This window comes from Alexandromys fortis, unplaced genomic scaffold, assembly GCF_014885135.2.
Source record: "Alexandromys fortis isolate MF-2015 unplaced genomic scaffold, M_Fortis_MF-2015_v1.1 scaffold_0, whole genome shotgun sequence".
Lineage (NCBI taxonomy): Eukaryota > Metazoa > Chordata > Mammalia > Rodentia > Cricetidae > Alexandromys > Alexandromys fortis.
This window is the reverse complement of record NW_026067949.1, coordinates 2,889,068-2,910,349: the sequence shown is the minus strand read 5'-3', so window position 1 is coordinate 2,910,349 and position 21,282 is coordinate 2,889,068. Positions and strand designations below refer to the sequence as shown.

At 41.0% G+C, this 21,282-nt stretch overlaps 1 protein-coding gene across 5 annotated transcripts in view; it reads left to right on the top strand.

Moving 5' to 3' along the window:
- Positions 1-3,069: 3,069 nt before the first annotated feature.
- Positions 3,070-21,282, top strand: part of Bod1l1 (biorientation of chromosomes in cell division 1 like 1) — a 55,357-nt gene continuing 37,144 nt past the window's right edge. For all 5 annotated transcript variants that reach the window (XM_050150190.1, XM_050150189.1, XM_050150187.1 and 2 more), the window contains exons 1-8: positions 3,070-3,422; positions 9,298-9,422; positions 13,953-14,143; positions 14,747-15,343; positions 15,959-16,108; positions 17,044-17,210; positions 18,807-18,918; positions 19,402-19,540. In XM_050150190.1, coding sequence (XP_050006147.1) covers positions 3,186-3,422; positions 9,298-9,422; positions 13,953-14,143; positions 14,747-15,343; positions 15,959-16,108; positions 17,044-17,210; positions 18,807-18,918; positions 19,402-19,540 — 1,718 coding nt within the window. In that variant the 5' untranslated portion in view covers positions 3,070-3,185. The remainder of the gene's footprint in view (positions 3,423-9,297; positions 9,423-13,952; positions 14,144-14,746; positions 15,344-15,958; positions 16,109-17,043; positions 17,211-18,806; positions 18,919-19,401; positions 19,541-21,282) is intronic.

Here is a 21,282-nt window from a genome sequence, read left to right as displayed (position 1 = left end):
TTACACACACACACACACACACACACACACACACTTCACACTTTCCTTCATGACTTCTTTGCTCTGAGGTTGGTTCCTACCCCAACCCATTTCCAGAGGGTTATGTAAACCAGTCATAGTCATTGTTGGCCACACAGATATCTTACTGTCTTGGAACCACCTTGGATCCAGTCACCTTAGTAAACTCTACAGCTCCTTGGGGAACCATATATGCAGCAGCTATTTCCACAGTGTCCGGTCCTCAGGCTTTTCTACACTGGCGGGGGTGGGGCTTCTAGTGCCTAGCAATTGTCCCAGAATCGTACCTCACTGTCTGCACCTACCATTCTTTCCTATTCTCCTCACGTCACTCACACTCAGAGAAATTATTTACAATTTCCAGGCTCTTTCATAAGGAAACCGAACGCTCGTCTCACAGTGCAGAGTGCTCTTCCCAGCTGACCTGCACACAGTCTTGGGCTTTTTCATATTGCCCCAGAAACAGAAAAATGGCTGCAACAGGGGTAGCCTTTGGAAGGCAGATAATATATCTGTGTGCCTTCAGCGTTCCCACAGAGGCTGTTCATAGACTGCCTGTTCACAGTGTTCACATGTGTGTGTGGGGGGGACACCAATTTTTTGCATGCACTATTGTCAAAATTATATTATCATTTCTAAGGAAACAATCCAGAGTGAAAGAGGCCACCAGAAAGAAATACTACTTTCAACAGCTTTCGGAACGTAAAAAAAATGTTAATATACACCCTTACCTTTTCTCCAAGTAATTGCAATAGTCATCCCTAGATTCTGTCCTCAAACAGAAACGAAAGAAAGTGCTTTTGAAACAGGCCAGCAATACAGATCAGTGACCTGATTCTTTTTAATGCATCCAGGAGGTTTTTCAAGGCTATGGCATAGCTCAAGCTACATTGTATCTAGTGTGTATGATCAATGCAACTAGAACTCCCGTAAACAAACATTCTACTTAAGTTTCTTCAACAAGCCAACCACCACTTATGGGAGGGTAGCAGTTGTGAATTATCTAAATTATAATCAAGTCACACCTTCAAACATTTTTGAAAAGGTTTAGGACCTTATATAGATTATAATATAAATAGTAATATTTATTAGCCACTAAACAATTCTTTTTAGCAGCAAAGATCTTTCTTATTAATTTTTAAAGTTTTGTCATTGTGCCTAATTAAATTTGTGAAGTTTTCAGTTTTATGGATGATTCTCATTTAGCTATTTCAGAAAAGTTGGATAAATTAGATATATACACATATCCCAAACAAAACTAAGCCTTTTCATATTATACACACACTTGATAACATACACTTAACATATTGCATTGCTCTCTTGGTACACTAAGGAAAAACAATTTATAATCTCATCTTGTTGCCAAAATTTGTTTTGAAAGATGATTACAAATATATATTTGGGAAGTGTGGTGGTACATGTTTTTAATTCCAGCGCTCAGGAAGCAGAGCCAGGTGGATCTATATAGTGAGTTCAAAGCCAGCAAAACCTACATGGCTAGACCTAGTCTCAAAAACAAAACAAAACAAAACAAAACAAAAAAAGGAAAAAAAGAAATTATACTTTACACAACTTTAAATGTAACTGATTTTTTAAAATGTTTTTTTGTTTTGTTTTGTTTTTGAGACAGGGTTTCTCTTTGTAGCCCTGGTTCTCCTGGAACTAGCTCTGTAGACCGGGCTAGCTTCCGAACTCACAGCTCTGCCTGCTTCTGCCTCCCAAGTGCCGGAATTAAAGGAGTTAACTCAGAGATCTTCCCGTCTCGGGGCAGGAGATTTCCTGATGAATTGGGATTAGTAGAGTGTCGTGGTTAGTTAGGGTTACTGGCTTGCTCCCTACCAGCCTACTTCCTTTAAATATTTATTTATTTATTTATTTATTTATTTATTTATTTATTTATTTATTTATTTATTTATTATGTACACAATGTTCTGTCTATGTGTATGCCTGCAGGCCAGAAGAGGGCACCAGACCTCATTACAGATGGTTGTGAGCCACCATGTGGTTGCTGGGAATTGAACTCAGGACCTTTGGAAGAGCAGGCAATGCTCTTAACCGCTGAGCCATCTCTCCAGCCCCCAGCCTACTTCCTTTAAAACAAACAAAAACCCACCAGCCTGGGGTATCCGCACCCATAACTGACTGGGACCCTCCTACATCAATCATAATTAAGAAAATGCCCTCAGACTTTCCAACAGCCAGATCTTTCTTTTTTTTTTTTTTTTTTTTTTTTTTTTTTTTTTTTTTTTTTGAGACAGGGTTTCTCTGTGGTTTTGGAGCCTGTCCTGGAACTAGCTCTTGTAGACCAGGCTGGTCTCGAACTCACAGAGATCCGCCTGACTCTGCCTCCCGAGTGCTGGGATTAAAGGCGTGCGCCACCACCGCCCGGCCCCAACAGCCAGATCTTATGTTGGTATTTTTCTCAACTCAGGTACCCCCCCTCACAGATGCCGGTAGCTTGTGTCAAGCTGACGGAAAAACGGCAGACTACATAGAGACCTAGGCTTAAGTGTCTTCCAAGGACTAAACGCCCTAATGTGAGTAGATGCCATGCCTGAGACACAAGGCCATATAAGCTTCACCCACTATTCCCATACCGAGGTCGGTAAGTTAAAGACAGACAGGCAAACCAGAAGAGTAGCTAGGAATGCCAAAAGGCAAATGGGATGGGTGGGGGGAACAGAAAAGCGAAGATCCTAAATTCATCCTTCTGGAAAGAAGGTGGACAGAATCCTAGACTCCGGAGAGTTCGCCCGCAGTCCCAGGAACGGCTCGCACTATAAACGCCTACGAGTCTCCACCAACTTGAGAAAAAGGGACAAGAGCGACGGGACTGATAAAACCAGGGCAACGCCTCCCTCCTGTCTACTCTGAACTGACCCGGACGCCACCACAGCCAGCTCCAGTCCGGCTCAGCCTCGCGAGGGCGCTCGCGCCTCGCTTCGGCTGGAATTGGACCTCGGCGGCTCCCGTAACCAGACCTTAGGCGCCGCCGTCACCGCCTTTTCCTCCTTTCCCTCAGTTCCTTTTCACTTCCGGGGTAGCTGTGGATCCGCTGGTTCCGTAACAACATCCCGTTGGCTTCCCTCAGGCGGCGGGACCTGTGTAGCCGCCTCCCCCGAAGCGCCTGCCCGCCTGGGCTCGCGCGCTCCACGGCCAGGGCCGCCATGGCCACCAATCCGCAGCCGCAACCTCCTCCGCCCGCGCCTCCGCCGCCGCCGCCTCAGCCACAGCCTCCACCGCCGCCGCCGGGCCCTGGGGCTGGTCCCGGAGCGAGCGGCCCGGGCGGCGCGGGAGCCGGCGCCGGGGACCCGCAGCTCGTGGCCATGATCGTGAACCACCTCAAGAGCCAGGGGCTCTTCGACCAGTTCCGCAGGGACTGCCTGGCGGACGTGGACACGAAGGTGCGGGGCCGGGGCGGCGGGTGGTACGGGGAGCGGCGTCCCCAGACCGGACCCTCGGGACTGTCTCGCTCACAGGGCTTCCTTTGCAGCCGCCCTCCGTCCTGAGGCGGCGCGCCGTGCTCTCTGCAAGGCTTGGAATGTTCATTCATTCCCGTGCCCTTGTGTTCCTTTCGTAGGCTAGCGTTCCTTGAGTACCTACTATGTGCCAGGTACTGCTTGGCCTCCACGATTACACCGCTTGGTAAGCGAGACCAAGTCATTCTTCTTAGAGACTCTGGTTTGGAAGCGTTAGGACAAACGGGACTCGGTTTGGTGTTCATTTCTCGTGATTTATCGCTCTATTAACTTTGCACCCAAGTTACTTTTTGCCCCCCCCCCAAAGTTTCTTCGGTTGTAAACGCCCACAGATTTGGCGTTTGCAAAAATCGTAAAGTGGTAATGGAGTAATTTGCAATGTGTTTTGCTGAATGTTGGCGGGGAGGTCGAGTAAAGACGCGGTTGTAGGGAGGCAAACCTGGGCAGACAGAAAAGTGGGTTGGGATATGGGACTGTCGTTTGATGTCTAGCAATGACTGCCTGATTTAGTAGTTAGGTCAAGTCAGTTTGCTAAGATGAGAAGAGGCAGAGAGAGATGGATTGGAGCCATTCCGTGCGGAAAGCACGGAGAAGAAATGACAGCAAATGCTGAAGTGAAAGACGGGGGCGAGGGTGCGTTAGGCGAGCGAGGACGGTGAGGCCAGAAGAAGCAAAAAAGGTTCCCCGTCCAAAAAGAAGAGGAACGGAGGAACCCAGTACTGTCACAGAAAGGTGCTTTAGCCGGGGCAAGTAAACTGTCATCTTGGCAGAGTGACCTGAGGGTGCAGGAAGGAGCGATCAGTGTAGGTAGGGAAGAGCTAGGGAGTGTGTCTGGAAGCAGGTGAAGGGAGATGTGTTGCTTCCTAGTGTGGGCTTTTGGTTGCCTTCCTTTAGTTTCTGTTTAGGGTTTAGTGTACTTATTGGGTTTTGCTTCAAAATGGTTGGGTTCATATGATTGGAGTTGTGATGATGGAAGTTTTTTTTTTTTTTTGTTCTGTTTTTGTTTTTTTTCCCCAGACTGACAAGTCTGAAAAACGTAGTTTCCTTAAAAGGCGGGTGTTTACAGCACCTGCAAATCCTGGGCCTTTGAGATGGACTGTACACAGTTGTGCCATCTCCTCTAGAAAAATTCCTCCTAAGTACCTGAGGATATCTTCTCCTCCAAGGATTCTGGTCCTGGGCCCATTTCCTATGATGCTGGAGGTTTTATTCATAGGGACTTTAGTTTATTGGGGTGTGTATAGGAAATAAAATGTTACCTTACTGAGGAACTATCACAGCTGTATTCTAAAGTCATTGCTATTGCCCTTTGAAAAATACTTTAGTGGGGAAATTATGTCTAATGCCATGATCAGGTAAATATTTCTGCATATAAAGCTAGTGGTTTGTGAGGAGCAAGTGGATATTACACTTTGATGGTCTCAGAAGCCTGTGTATCTGTGTTGTCATTGTGTATATTGGATATAGAAATTAAGTTTTAATATACTGATGAAGGAGGTGCAGTCTTTATAATTCAACCTTTTATTTATACTATTCCCATTCATTGTTACTATTGTATGCCTGCTGTATTCCTCCCAAAACTCTCAAAAGTAGATTATTAAGATAATCCTTGGGGAAGAATAGTTGGTATGGCAGTCTAAGAAAAGCTAGGCCCTTCTCTTTAAATGCTCGCATTAAAGTGATTCTAGATGATTACATGTGGTTCGGCCTTGTGCTGAGGATAAAGAGCTGAGACACCACAGAACATTCTTCTCTAAATAAGAGAAGCATGAAGCTAGTTAAGGGCAGACCTGAAATGACATCCTCTGCCCAGAAAGTGGATACAGGAGGGCATAGTTACTGGAAATTTCTATAATGACTTTTTCCGTCTCCCAGCCTGACTTCTGCCTTCTTTCTATCCCTCTCTTTTCTTCCTCTCCCCTAGATAACAGTTGTGCTGGTTTAATTTAAAATATTTGTGATTAAGTCACATTTCTACTTTTTTCTAATTTGTAAAAAAAAAAAAAAAGTATGCTCCTTAGGAATGTCACATTTTTACAATACAATGAGTAAGCCAAAATAGAGATAATAGTCCCTAGTCATATAAAGGACTATTATTATTTTAATAGAACTCTTGAATCTCACCTGCCACTCATGTAAAGTATGGTATTCTTCACAATTGAACCTAAAAGACTGTCCTACTTTCACCCTAACAGGCTTCCCCACCTGTAGTGTATAGGCTGTTACCAGTCAGTGGATTGTCAGTCATACACGTGTAAGAGTCAAGACATTTGATAGCTTTCAGGTGCTGTCCAAGAAAGACTGTCCACCCTAGTGTGTCTGCACCAGGATGAGATGTGCCACTGTCTACTGCCACTCCTGGAGCTGTATAATATAGTCCTCCCGGTGGTCCTTAACTAACAAGACTGTTCTGTGGCAGATCAGATTGACTGTCATTCCTTAAGAGGCTGGACCTTGGGCAACTCCAAAATCCACCTATACCAGTAAAGCTTCTCCATCTAGACAACCAGTCATCAGATGTTGAGTCAAGGTGTGTGGCTGGAAGCCATTTTGCTCCCTTCTTATTGGAGAGTGAGGAGGGACGGTCAAGTGGCCCATCGTTCTGTCCTAAAGGAGTTGATGGAGCAAGAAAATAGACCTTCTCTTCCTATTAGTGACAAAGGCAGTTTTTTGATCCTTTCTCAATTAGGAATGGCTCCTGATCAATCAGTTCAGTCTCTGATCAAACCTTATGTACCAGGCATTCCTTAGAAGCTGGGAATATAGCAGTAAACGAGAACCCTGCTGTTTGACAGCTATCCCAGCAGAGAAACAAACAGTAAGTAGTGTGTAATCAGCTCTGTACAAAAGAATAAAGCAAGAAAAGCATGAGGAGGCTTACTGTTCTGTTCTGGGTAATCTTTCAGTTAAGATACTGTGTGAGCTGTCCTTGAAAGGACTGGAAAAGTGGATGCCTTCCAACCCTAGAGCAGAGGGAGTGCAGAAGACCCGAGGCAGAACTGCTGAGAGAGGAAAGCCAGCTCCCCCTCCACCATTCTAGTCAATTTTGTGTCTCAGCTTAATTGTTTGGGTGGGGGGATTTCTAGTACTGAGAAGTTATTAGTGAGTTTGAGCAAAAGATCATGATCTGACTAATATTTTAGATGAGGTGATAATTCATGATCTACTTTGAACAAATGTTTTGATAACACTAGCGTTAGAAAATTTAACATACTCTCTTGGAAGATGGACGTGAGTTAGGCTTGGATAGGCAGGAATATCAGCCATTGAGAAGCCTTGGAGCATGGGTGTGAAAAAGGTGGTAGAGAATAGTTCTGGACATCCTCCCGAGCTGCAGCTTCAGCCAGCTGGCATCTGTAGACTTTGCTCATCAGAAGAGCCCATTGACTTTAAATTTAAGGCAGGATCTGCCATGGAGCACAGGCTGGCCTGAATTCAGTATGTAGCCCAAGTAGACCTTGAAATTGCCATCCTCCTGCCTCAGCCTTGAGATTACAGACCTGTACCATCATGCTCTGCTAATGGGAAAATCTTAGAAACCAGAATAACTTTCCTTTGGTGAAGCTGAAATTAGAATGTCTTTTGAGGGGTCTGAAAAGCTAAATAATTCAAGTTTAATAAACACTTGTTAAAAGAAGAAATACACATTATAAACATTAGGGAGAAAGACATTTTCAGGTTGATTTAAACTGAGTGGAGCGGGGCACACGTAAATAACTGAGCGACTGAAGGAGAAAATAGACAACAGCAAAAGTCCGAAATTGAAAGTGAGGAAAGAGCATCCCTTAAGGCAAGGCCCTTTGATCTGTTGGACGGTAGTTACCTAGTTATTCATCACTTACCTGCCGAGCAGTGTGGACAAAAGCAGGGCTGCACGGCAATACAGTGCCCTGCAAGAACTGGTGAATGGTGGTATGTATAGAAGATGGCAGGGGGCGCTGGAGAGATGCCTCAGTGGTTAAGAGCATTGCCTGCTCTTCCAAAGGTCCTGAGTTCAATTCCCAGCAACCACATGGTGGCTCACAACCTTCTGTAATGAGGTCTGGTGCCCTCTTCTGACCTGCAGACATACACACAGACAGAATATTGTATCCATAATGAATGAATGAATGAATGAATGAATGAATAAATAAATAAATAAATAAATAAATAAATAAATAAATAAATAAATTTAAGGGAAAAAAAGAAGAAGATGGCAGGAACTGGGAAAGAATGGCTGTATGATATTTGTGGTGTCAGAATGACCTGTGTTCCAATGAGCTCTGAAGGTGAGAGCTTTGTCAGATGGACAAGTAGAGGGAATGAGTGTAAGAAAATTGCCTGCTGGCATATATGCTTTTAAAGGAGAGAGGGAGAAGTGGCACAGGGTGATACTGTGCTATTTTTCTTAAAAATCATTCTAGGTCACCTACCTATATTGAAGAAAAAAAATGTTGATAAAGGAAAGATAACTCTGAATGAGTAGGTGAAGGGACTAACTTACTAAGTGAGGACCACTTTCTTTTTTTATTTATTTGGTTGGTTGGTTGGTTTTGATTTTTTTTTTTTTTTTGAGGTGATTTCTTTGTAGACCTGGCTGTCCTGGAACTCCCTCTGTAGATTAGGTTGGCCTCGAACTCAAGAGATCACCTGCCTCTGCCTTCTAAGTACTGGGATTAAAGGTGTACACCACCACTGTCCTTACAACTATTTCTTAAATAGGGATTTTTTTTCCCCCTGAGACAGGGTTTCTCTGTGTAGTTTTGGTGTCTGTCCTGGAAATAGCTCTTGTAGACCAGGCTCACAGAGATGTGCCTGCTTCTGCCTTCTATGTGCTGGGTTAAAGGCGTGCACCACCACCGCCCAGCTCTTCCTTCTTTTGGGGGAAGGCAGGGATAGGGGTTCTGAGCCCTAGACACTGTGCCTTTTGAGCAGACTAGTTCTTGTAGGATCTGTCCTGAGCTGTGTGGAATAGTCAGTATCATCCTTGCCCTCTCCTCATGATCTAAAGTGCTTTAGACAAATGCCCCCTTTGGGGAAGAGAGTTTATAATCACTCCTGCTTGAGACCTACTTTTACATCAGATTTGGATTATAGTTCAGCAGTCTGTCCCTGAGTAATTTCTCTTGAGTCCATAACTTTTACCTGATATATTACCATCACAGACTTTGATTGTTTTAGTTATTGCATACTTTGCCAGGTGAGTTGTTATGCTCAGGTATGGAATCACTGTGCTCATATTTATAATGAATTTCTACTTTCAAACCTCTTTGTGTAAGCACCAGGTCCCAGTCTGTGTTTTCAACTTCATTTCTGTTGCCCTTTGTGCTCTCTTCACCAATAAAAGTAGACTATCAATATAGGGTTCCCTAATACTTCTGACATTGTATTTTTTCTAGTCCCCTTGTTATTTTCTTCTGTCCACAAAGAAGGCCGTTCTCCTCCTAGTTACATCATGTAACTTTGAACCAATTTTCTAGGTCAAATGCCACATTCTCAATCAAGGCTTCTTTCCTGGGCTTTGATTCCTTTCTTTGTTTCCAATACTCCAACATTAACATTTTTGTCTTGTTTCTAGTCTTTTGTCTACAAAAAAAAGTCTTTATCTTACTTTATTTTCAAACAGCTTGTCTTAGACAAAATAGGCACTATTTGAAAGTTATGACTGAGAAGCTTTCCGTCCACACTATTAAGAAACCTTAGACCTATTAAGTACACTAAAATTTCTGAAATGGTTATCAATATTATTTTAATTAATTAATATTAATTAATGGTTTCTGGAATTTATGGGTTTTTTTGCTGTTGTTGTTTTTCTTTCTAGCCTGCCTATCAGAATCTGAGGCAGAGAGTTGACAACTTTGTTGCAAACCACTTGGCTACTCATACCTGGAGTCCACACCTTAATAAGAACCAACTGAGAAACAATATCCGACAGCAAGTTCTGAAGTAAGTCTGAGTTAGAGTGCACAGCTCAGTTTAAAATTCTTCTCCTTACCTTGTCTGAAAACCAGCAGAAGTACATTGTTCTGATGCTGGCAGTTTGGGAGGTTGATGTGACTTGGTCCAGCATAATTCTGGAGAATGGCCTCATCAGTTCATTTTTCTCCTGCAAATTCTAACTCTTTTCTTTTATTGTAGTGGTACTTAAGCATTCAAGAAAAGAAATAGCATGGCTTAAAAGAAAATTTGTCCAAGAAAAATCTCTATGTAAATATTAATAGACAGTTACTTTCATGACAACTTTCTTATTTAGCAAATAGAACATGTCAGAACCCTGAAGTTAAAAAAAAATCCCTTGTTTGTAGGTGTTTTATCTTCTAAATATATAGGATGTCGCCAAAAGAAAATATTTTTGCATCAGCACAAGAAACAAAGACTAAAAAGCTGCAATATTTTTTAAAAGTCTGGCATATTTACGTTTTAAAAAGAACAAACTTGATTTACAACTTTTTACTTGTTTTTGAATATAAATATTTGCTAAGACAAAAAGATGTTCTATCCCAATTGTTTAAAGAGTACCTATTCTTCCTGCTCTGACAAATATTTATATCCAAGAACATTTATAAAACATGGCTTTAAACAGGTGAGCAATCTAGCTCAAGCCCCTGTAGTGTGATAGTTCCAAGCCCCAGGAAGCCCAGAAATAAAAATTCACCAAAAAGTCTATTTAGCCCTAGGTCATACTAGAAACGTGGAGTTAGGAGCTTAGACTGTGTCGCCCTGTGTATGAGAAATGGAAATAGCACTGGCTTTGTTGTCTGTGTTTTAAAAGCGCCTGTAAGAGTCCAGGTGACATCAAAAGATGTCATCAGAAGGCTGCTTAATAATACCTGTTGGTAAAAAGTCAAAGCTGTTTCCTGAAAAGAAGATGCTAGAAGGAGTCTTTTGAGTGACAGGCCAAGAAGGCCCTTTATTTCCACAAAGGCCTTCAGTAGAACAGGAAGCAAAGTAGCACAGGAATGGGGAGGAGGGGGCAGCTGTGGTGCCCGACTCACATTTACATGCAGTGCTGCTGGTAATACAGGGCTCTCTTTCAGCATTCTAGCTGCTGCCCTTCTCACACGTGATTGCATTGCTTCCCTACTTTAATGTTCAAATCTGTAAGATAAGGAAGCTGTCTTTTTTTTTTTTTTTTTTTAGGTGAGGGAAATGTGAAAATCACTTACAATTCTAGTACCAATAATATCTTTACCACAGTTTCGTGTTGGTAAAAGGTAAAGAAGCCAATGATTATGGCAGTGGTGAACACTGGTGCTGTCTTCCCTAAGTAGTGAGCTGCCTTTCTCTAGACTGCAGACTGGGAAGGAGAATGGCTGAATTCTGGAAAACTTAAATGCTGTTCTTCCTAAGACTTCTGTTAAATTTCCTCTTATTATCCTCTGGGTATGGAGGTCAAAGAAAAAGTTTGGGAGTAATTTCTGTCCCTTCCACTTTGGAATCCAGGCATTGAATTCAGGTCCTTGGACTTACATAGGGAGTGCTTTTAACTCCTGAAACATCTTGCTTGCCCCATTTGCAAAGTTTTATATTAGTGATAATAGTATATTAAAGTTTTTCTTTTTCCTAGAGAAGGATTTGTTTTGTTTTGTTTGTGTTTTTCTGTTTTGCTTGTGTTTTGTTTTACAAAAGGGTCTCATTTTGTAACTCTGGCTGTCTGTCTTCAAACTCACTCTGTAGACCTGGCTTGACTCAAACATACAGAGACTTTCCTGCCTCTGCCTCTTGGAGTACCAGGATTAAAGGCCTGCACCTCTACACCTGGCTTAGAAAAGGATTCTTCAGTTGTTTGCAAATTAATACTGGCATGCACTATAAACTAACCCTATAGACAACTGTAATCTGAAGCAGGTTTTTATAAACACACTGGAGAAAGTGTTCAGCTGATTGACTAAGGTTAAACCATTGCAGTTTGTCATTTCTGTAGAACAAATGGCCTACTATCAGCAACTTAAGATGGATTAACATAGTAGCTTATCTTTTGATGCAGGAGGAAGGAAATTCTTATTCTGTTTATATATTCATTTATGGTGCAGAATCTGAAATGTTGTATAGCTTTCTATAATGATCTTGACAGGATTTGATTTATGTATGTACTTATTTTTTTTCAGTAATAGGGGTTGAATACAGTTCGTCATACATACAAAATAAGCATTCTATCACTGAATTACTTTTTTTAAAAAAAAGGTCTCAGTATGTAGTTGTAGTGGCATTTCATTTGTATTTTAATAAATAAAGCTTGCCTGAAGATGAACGAGCAAAACAGCCCCACTGGTCAGCCTTACAGACAAGGCAGTGGTAACACCTTTAATCCCAGTGGTGCACGCCTTTAATCCCAGCTCTAGAGAGGATTCTAAAATGGGAGGAAACTGCTCTCAGTCTCATTCTCAGATTCTTGGAGGCAGGATCACCATTTCGTATTGAGGTCATGGTAAGAACCAGTGGCTGGCTGTTTTGCTTTTCTGACCTTTAGGTTGAGCCCCAATTTCTCTCTCTGAATTTTTATTAATTGTGCCTCATGTAGTCATGTCTCAAAGTCTATATGTAGCCTAGACTGACCTGGAACTGGAGTGTTGGGATTACATGCCTGGCTTCAGCCTTCCTTTGTTTTGTTTTTATTTTGAGAAAAGTTCTTCAAATTCGCCCAGGCTGGTCTTGAACTCTTACCCTGATTTTTTTTTCTGTTGCTCAGGCAGGTAGTAAATTTGGGATTATTATGGCTCAGTCTCCTAAATAGCTGACATTATTGGCATGCATTATAATACCAGGCCTGCAGGGAAGTAGCTTTAGCCGGAAATTTATCTGTTGACAACATTTCTCTTTACTTATGGCCTGAAGGCTGAGACTTTCCTTCTGACTAGGCAGCTAGGAACTACCAGAAGGCAATGAGCCAACAAAGAGCAGTGGATCAATAGCTCTGGACCCCATTTTAATATAAGATCAAAGTTGATCTCCATGGGAAGGAAGACTAAATTTAGGCGTATTTTGTTTACAGGACAAAAAAAAACAAAACATAAGCAAACAGAGAAGACAACCTGAAACAGTATTTTGGGTTTAGTGGATTTTATACTTGAATTTTAGACCTTTTTACGTATGCCTTACAACAAAACATACATTTATTTATTTATTTATTTATTTATTTATTTATTTATTTTAAGTTTTTCGTGGCAGGGTTTCTCTGTAGCTTTAGAGCCTGTCCTGGAACTTACTCTGTAAACCAGGCTGGCTTCAATTCTTTATGCTACATTTGCAAGTCACCTTTAAGGGGGACAAAAAAGACACCTTTAAGATACAACACTGTTTTCAGGATTTGCGTTGTTTTTTTAATCTTGGAACTTTAAAAAGCAGGTAACCTACTTTGCTATATATCAGCTCATTTGTCTTTATGTCCCACATAAATAAAATTATAGTAACACATGGTTGTTCAGAGCCTCGGGGATTGAGAATCCAGTCCACCCTCACTTCTGACAGGTGCACTTAGAAACAGCATTTGACAGTTTAAGGATAAACACCTCACCTGTTCTATCCAGAAAGATGGAGGCCAAGAAGCAGGAGGTGACTAGTGCCTCAGTGTCCTGGGCACTAATTCCTCCTGGCGCATTCTAGGAGGAAATGTGTTCTTAAGTCCGTTTTACTCAGATGTCATTTTATAAGAGTACTGCTTATGTCACTGCTCTGTCTGTCTTCTGTGATGTTTCTTTAACGTGGAGCCTCTTTCCTCCCTTCCTCTTCTCTATATATGTATCAGGACTCAGTTCAAATGTCTTCTCCTAGTGGAATATTCTCAACTTACATAGGCAGTAATCCCTTACAGTACATGGTATAAGTTCATGCCTAGCCCCTTGTATTTTAGTTGTGCCTGTATCTTTAACCAGCATAGGGCCCAGGTCTGGTTTGTAGCTGCTTGGTGGCCAGCATGGTGCCTTTTATGTAGAAGACATTCATAACCTGCCTCTTGAACAACTAAATCATTCTGTTTTATAGCAGGAAGGTAATAAAAAGAAAGCCAGACATCTTGAGTTTTATTTTTGCTTTTCTTGTTTCTTCTTCCTTAATTTGATGAAATTATACTTTGTGTATATTCTTCACTTTAACTGGAAACTCTAAGACTTATAAAAAGTTTATATTTTCTATTTTTAAAAAAAGAAAGTTTCAAAGTCAAGAGATTTACTTTAGCCCTGGAACTCATCAGTCGCGAGGTGCTCTTGTGTCCCAGAGATGGGGGTTGATGGAAGCTCCACCTCCCTTGTGTTCTGTAGTGCTGAAGCTACTTCCAACACCTTTTATGTTTCAGTTTTTCCATCAGTGGTGCATTGCTGGAGAGTTTACAGATGTCTTTAAAACCACTGCTGTGGTAAACTTCCCAAATAGACTATTGAAGGTTGAACATATTTATAATAGATACTAATTATTTAAGATAATTTATGCAGATAATATAAAATTATTTCTTTACCTCTCTGTGAATTACCCGTGTTTTAGATCAGGAATGCTGGAGTCTGGTATCGACCGAATTATTTCACAGGTAGTAGATCCAAAGATCAACCATACATTCAGGCCTCAGGTGGAAAAGGCTGTGCATGAGTTTCTGGCCACACTGAATCACAAAGAGGAAGCAGCTGGCAACACAGTTCCTGACGATGAGAAGCTGGACTCTTCTGTCATTACCCAAGGTGCTTTGGTTTAATCTTGTCAGTCCCTATGCTCTTCTTGATCTGATTGCCTAGGTAGGAAAATGTGGTGTTCTGACACCTTGCTCCATTTCAATATTGCTCAAATTCCTCAACTGGCATGACATTTCTTTTTTGAAATTAAATTTAAAAAGCATTTTAATAGTAATGAGTTTATGAGTTGGGCAGTGGTGGCACACACTTTTAATCCCAGCACTCAGTAGGCAGAGGCAGGTGGATCTCTGTGAGTTCGAGGCCAACCTGGTCTACAAGAGCTAGTTTCAGCACAGACTCCAAAGCTACAGAGAAACCCTGTCTTGGGGGTGGGGGAGAGAGTTTATGTGTGCGTGCTCACTATAAGAGAGTAAGTAACTGGAATAATGAAGGCATTCTTCTCACAACTGGAATGTTCTCAGATGTGTTGGTGTCTTTCCTTTAAACACTGTGCTCAGGAGACAGAAATTTCTGAGTTTGCATATCAGTACTTGAAAACCTACAGGAACATGCATTTCTGCACAGCTTGTAACAGTGGTGTGTTGTGTGGATAAAGTAGAAGGATGTACTTTTTTGCATAAATTTATTTCACGTCTTATCTTCTCCTTGAAGGTGTTCCTGCTCCTGGGCCCAGTGCTAATGTGGCCAGTGATGCCATGTCAATCTTGGAAACCATAACTTCTCTTAACCAAGAAGCGCATGCTGCTCGCGCTTCAACAGAAATGTCCAATGCCAAGAGCAATGAGAGAGTGCCCAGAAAACTCTCATCTCAGCCTGGCACTGACGCCAGCACCGACAGGGAGAGAGGCTCTGAGGACGGGGCTGATAGAGATTCTGGAGCCGAGGGGGTAGAACCTGCTCCCAAGTCAGAAGAACCTAGCGATCTCTCTTGCTCAGTGGAAGAAGCTAAAAATCACACGAAAGAGAATAGCTTACTTGTGCCAAGTAAGGATGCTCAGCAGGAAAGCAGTGACCAAAAATATAAATCAGTGGACAAAGCAGAAAAGAAACCAGACAGTAATGAGAAAGGAGAAAGAAAGAAAGAAAAGAAGGAAAAGACTGAAAAAAAAATTGATCACTCCAAAAGGAGCGAAGATACACAGAAAGTGAAAGATGAGAAACAATCCAAGGACAGAGAAGTGGAGAGCATGAAGCCTCCTTCTGAAAAGATCAGCAGCAGAGCCAGGACTGCCGAGGGGACGAGAGAAGGTGCGTACACACAGCCATGCTGCTTTCAAGAGCAGAATGTCCTTAGAGTGACAGTGTCACATTTGGCTTTGGATTTTAATGATCTGTTTTGATGCTTCCATATCAAACTTACAAAATTATAAAATAATAAGCTGGGTGTGGTGGCATACAACAAAAAGCCCAGCACTGAGCATGCTAATTGCAGGATCCAGGCCAGCCAAAATAATCAAGTTTTATTTGGGCTGGGGGGAAGAGAGGAAATAAGTATTTACAACTTCGTTCCTATACATATGTATCTATTCACAATGAAAATTAACAGAAAAACTATAAACTCTGTAACTTGTGTTATCATTTATTCACACGGTTCCAAGCAACTTAAGTTATATATGCTGATCTTCAAAATACTAGGTAGTAATAATTGGTTATTAAAAATTTACATTTGCATATCTTCACGTTACAAATTAATAGTTATTTTTGCAAGTTACTGTTTTACCTTTGTATTTTATTAAGATAGCCTTTCTGAAAGCTAATTTCTTTGACATCTGTTTAAAGCAGGGAATTTTTAATGTATAGGGTTTAGGTTTTAAATATGTTCTTATTTCTAGTTGTTTACTTTGTTTCATTTTCTTCTTTAAGATTGCTCTTTGATGGATTCTGATGTGGATGGTCTCACTGACATCACAGTTAGCTCTGTCCACACCAGTGACCTTTCATCTTTTGAGGAAGACACAGAGGAGGAAGTTATCATGTCTGATAGCATGGAAGAAGGAGAGATTACATCAGATGGTAATGCACTTTTCTCAGTGTCTCTGTGATGTTTCTATTAAGCATTATTTGTGTTCTGTCTAGTGTGGCTACTTCTTAACAGAGTGTGGCATAACAAGAACCACCTTGTGATTGCAAGACTGACCTCTGCCTGAGCTGTAGGGATGTCTGTCTAGTCAGCCCTGTACAAGTTACTGTAAAACTTTGTTCTCCATAGCCAAGGCCAGTCTGGTGTACATAATGAGTTCCAGGACAGCCAAGGAGACAGACAGACATGAGATCTCAAGTGTGCTTTAAAGTGCACCTTCAGGTGAATTTCCTCAGCAGTGACAAAGACATTCCTCTCATGTCCTCTGACAAATAAGAATTAACTACTTGTCAAAAATACATTGTCTGAAATAACTAGGAGGAGCAAAAGGCTAGGGTGGCTCCAGCAGCTTTGACTAAGAGAATTCCTGAGTTAATAAGCCAAAATGGCATAAACAGTAAAGGGAAACTTCAGCTTAGACCTGCACACCATCCACTAACTTCCCAGCAGATCATAATCATGTAAAGGCCTAGCAGTAGTCAGTCCCATGAAGTGTTTACTTGGCTTCCGTGTTGAGCCTGCAAAAGCACGCTACTTCAGGGACAGAGTGGAGCCTCAGTTCTGAGTGCCTTGTTTGTGACTTGCTCTTCTTTCAAATCAGTTCTTTGCAACTTTTGTCTTCAGTTGTTTTTTTGTTTGTTTTTAATAAAACAAGTTCTTACAGTGTCTCATTTTTCTTGGTCTGACTTTATATGTGAGGTGAATTAGAGTTTTTTAAGATGTCAACTTCTGAATTTTCTTAGATAGACACCCCTTTGGGCCTTTAAATATACTTAAAGTATATTGGTGTTTTTTGCTGCTTATGTGACATATTGATGCTATTGCTGGTTAACAGAAGCACTCACTCTTTATATTGAATTCTTTCCAGATGAAGAGAAAAGCAAGCAGAATAAAGCAAAAACTCAAACCACTGAGTCTGGTGATGGGAAAGCCAAAAGTGTACGGCATGCTTATGTTCACAAACCTTACCTTTACTCAAAGTACTACAGTGATTCTGATGATGAACTCACAGTAGAACAACGGCGCCAGTCCATCGTAAGTTAAGTTCCCTCCCTTGCTGATTTAACAGTGGCCCTCAACCTTCCTAGTGCTATGACCCTTTAATGCAGTTCTTCATATTGTGGAGACTCCCAAGCATAAAATTATTTCATTGCTACTTCATAACTATAATTTTGCTACTGTTATGAATTGTAATGTAAATATCTAATATGCAGGGTATCTGATATGAGACCCCTGTGAAAGGATTGTTGAACCCTCAAAGGGATTGCAATGCCTAGGTTCAGAACTGTTGTGATTTAACCTGCTGCACCAAGTTGACAAAATTTGAGTAGTATTCTGCCCAAGGTACAAGTTTGCACAGAGCAGACATGGCCTTGCCCTCAGGGAGCTTGCCATGGAACTGCATAGACTAGACACAGAGGTGACTGTATCATTGTTACTAACAAGTGAAAAAATGCAGCATATTATGAAAATCCTCATTTCATATAAAGATACAGTGTGTAACAAGTATAGTTTTGGGGGAAATGCAGTCCATTGATTTCCTGGTTTGAAAATGCTTCTGTCAAGTATCATTCAATTAATGATAGCTTTTAAAGCAAAATTCATTGGTTTTTAAATGGCTTACAATTTAAGAAACATTAAAATATGAAAACATTTCAAGATAAAGAGGGATGTTGCAGAAAACACTACAAAAATGTGATTGCTAGCTAGTTTTCCTTCTAGACTTCTTTCTTAGAGAGGCTATTGGATAGGAGCTGTGCGCCTCCTTAGGATTTTTGAAATTTTGGCTGTGAGCTCTGAGGCAGAAAGGGGTAGTAAGAATAACAAAATTATTGTGAACTCTCCTTAACTGAGATTCTGCCCTCAGAAAGTCCCAAGGCCACAGCTTAGACCCAGGAATATAACCACCAAGACAAATTGGTGTAGAATTTACCTGTCTCTTAAGTCTGCATTTCAACTGTTCCTTTAGGAATAATTGAAAAACTATGAGGGGCTTACCCACTTAAGCTTGATATTCATATTTTTATAGCTTTTCCCTTTTTTGTTGAAACAACTAGTTTGTTAAATCACCTTTTCTCAGAGTTATATCTTTCCTTTCAAATCAAAGGCATTCTAAAACAGTAATTAAACGTTTTCTTATCTGTGTCTTCTATCATCTGGTAGCTTCCAAAATAGAGCAATTGTAGCCGTACGTACATACACTTAGTGTATATCTCCTTTTTTTTAAATAAAGATTTATGTGTATGTTTTGCCTGTGTGTATATCTGTGTACCTAGTGACTGCAGAATTTAGAAGAAGGTGTTGGATCCCCTGGAACTGGAGTTAGTGATGGTTCTTAGCTATCACGTAGGTGCTGGGAACTGATCCTGGGTCCTCTATAAGAACAACAAGTGCTTTTAACCCCTGAGCCATCTTGTTAGCCTTATGTATGTGTGTATCTCATTGATGTGTAAGAACATCAGAAGAGCAAACTAAAACTGAGTTAGCTGGGGGAACTTTGAATACTTGGCAGTCTCATTTGCTGGGCCAGATCGCTACCTCCAAAAGGCACTCTCGGTTTTTTTCACATATGTTCTCTCAGGATGTCTTTGTTTTTCCCTGATAATTTGTCAGGCAATTTTATGGTTTTAGGCTAAAGAAAAAGAAGAGAGACTTTTGAGAAGACGAATCAATAGAGAGAAACTTGAAGAAAAACGAAAACAGAAAGCAGAGAAGACAAAATCTTCCAAAGTGAAGAGCCAAGGTATAGCAGATATTGCTGCTATTTGAGAGTGCATTATACACACAGTCATCTTGTAGTTAGTCTCATGTTGCTTGTGACATATGCATATAGCATAGCGTGATCTGTTCCTCAGTGTGGAAGTAATTTATCCTGGAGTAGTGGATAAAAGTGATCATTTCTGGTGAAGAGCACACAGCTAGACTGCACCTGATGTCATCTTTGCTTTTCCCTTTCCTTTTCTGCTCCTCTTTGATCCTGGGGAGTATGCTGACATTTATTTGACAGAGTAACTACAACAAAATTGAGATCTGTTTTTCCTAGCAGAAATTGAGATCCAGTCAAAGCTATTTTGTGCTTTAAAGTAATTATAAAACCTTATTGAAAAGTGAATATAGCACTGTCACAAAACTGTCTTCTAAAGCCAGGCTTATTTATTTATCTACTCTGTGTGTGTGTGTGTGTGTGTGTGTGTGTGTGTGTGTGTGTGTGTGTGTGTATTTCTAGGGAAAAGTAGTGTGGACCTAGAAGACTCATCAACAAAGACTTTGGAACTGAAAACCCCAAGAATTAAAGAAGTCCTTAAAGAACGGAAAGTTCTAGAGAAAAAAGTAGCCTTAAGCAAAAGGAGAAGAAAAGATTCAAGGTACATTTTTGTCTGTTGTGTTCTAATTGTCACATTAGTGGTGTGCTTCCAGAAGAGGGTATTGAAAGTGATCATAGGCTGTCTTAAAAAGTAACCAGGCATGGTGGTGCCCACCATTAATCCCTGCACTTAAGAGGAATGGGCAGTGGAATCTCTGTGAGTTTGAGGCCAGCCAGGTCTTCATAGAGAGTTTCAGGACAACCGGGGCTCTAGAAAGAGACCCTGTTTCCCCATTAAAAAAAAAAAAAAAAAAAAAAAAAAGTCCTCTTTACTTAGTCTCTGCATTTTGATGGGCTGTGAGTTTTTGTGTTAACTACCGTTTTTGTGCAGAGAAACATCTCTGTTGCAGTCTGAGAGTTGCACTAATCTGTAGGTATAGAAATAGCCCTGGAACTGCCTGTGTAGACCAGGATGGCCTTGAACTCACAGAGGTCTTTCTGTCTCAGCCTCTCCAGTACTGGAATTAAAGGTGTATGCCACCACATCTGGCTTTTTTTAGAGATAAAAATTTATAGGGCACGTTGATATTTTATCTATTTAGCAGACTAACGGTAGTGTGTTCACCCCTGGGTCCTATAAGCTCCCCAATTATGCATTTTTTTAAGTCAGATTTACAGTACTAGGCGTGTGTTTCTTTTTATAGATCAGGCCTTCAATCCAGCAGAATGATTAGTGGCATCCATGACATTCATCCCAGTCTTGCACCTATGAGCATGTCTTGCCATGCTGGTCATTATTGTAGCTCACCAGGTCCACACTCTAGGACTGCTGATGACTCACTCCATCCCCAGGAGCCTGCTTAACCCTCTGGCAACTATGAATTCTAACCAGCAGGGAGGACGCTTTTAGAATAGCAACAGCTTGATTTCCATGTCCTGTGACCAAGGTGTGTGTTGTTGTCAGTAATAGGATCTTACCATCAAGTTATGGTGACCACTAAGATTGCTGGCAATAGCCTATATTGTGCTGGGAGTCTCTGAGACCTCCTCCCAGCCAAAAACTTGAGGGGAGGCATCTCATACCTGGTCTAGGTTTTTATTTGGCAACTTGTGGCTTTTTGGGAGCACATTATTCTGTGTGGGTCCTAAGGATACTACTCAGGTCACTTGTCTTGGCAGGAAGCAGCTTTACCTGCTGGGCCATCTTGCTGACCTTGACATTCTTAATTGAAAAACGGAAGTGGATGCACCCTTGGGAATAAGTTTTACTAGTTTGTAATAGGAAGTAATTGTAGTGGGGGGGAGGAGATCGTACAGAAAAACAGAATAAAGAAAACAACAATCTGTTGGATTAAAGAAAGAAAATGAAAGTCTCACCTTGAATATAGATGTTATCGTGTGTTTATAATGGCTTTCATTGTGTTAAGAATATAGTATTTTAAAGTAATATTTTAATTAATTTTGTGAGAATCTGACAGAAATTTTAGATTCTACTCCAGAAATATACAGACATAAGCATGAAGTTTCTACTGAGTATCAGAGAATTGAGTTTAAGGGCCCCAGGAAGTACTTGGAGGAGTATCTTATCTGGGTCCATGGTAACCACTTACTAACAGTGGGTGCATCTGTTCACCAGTCTTTTCAGCACCTTTTTTTTTTTTTTTTAACATCATCCCATCATTTTTCCCTTTCACATAAAGTCAGGTTCTTTTAATTTTTTAAACACTGTATTGTCATTGCTAATTGTTTAAAAATTACAAAGGCAGAGAGACTCTTGAAAGTAACTATGATGTGATGTGAACC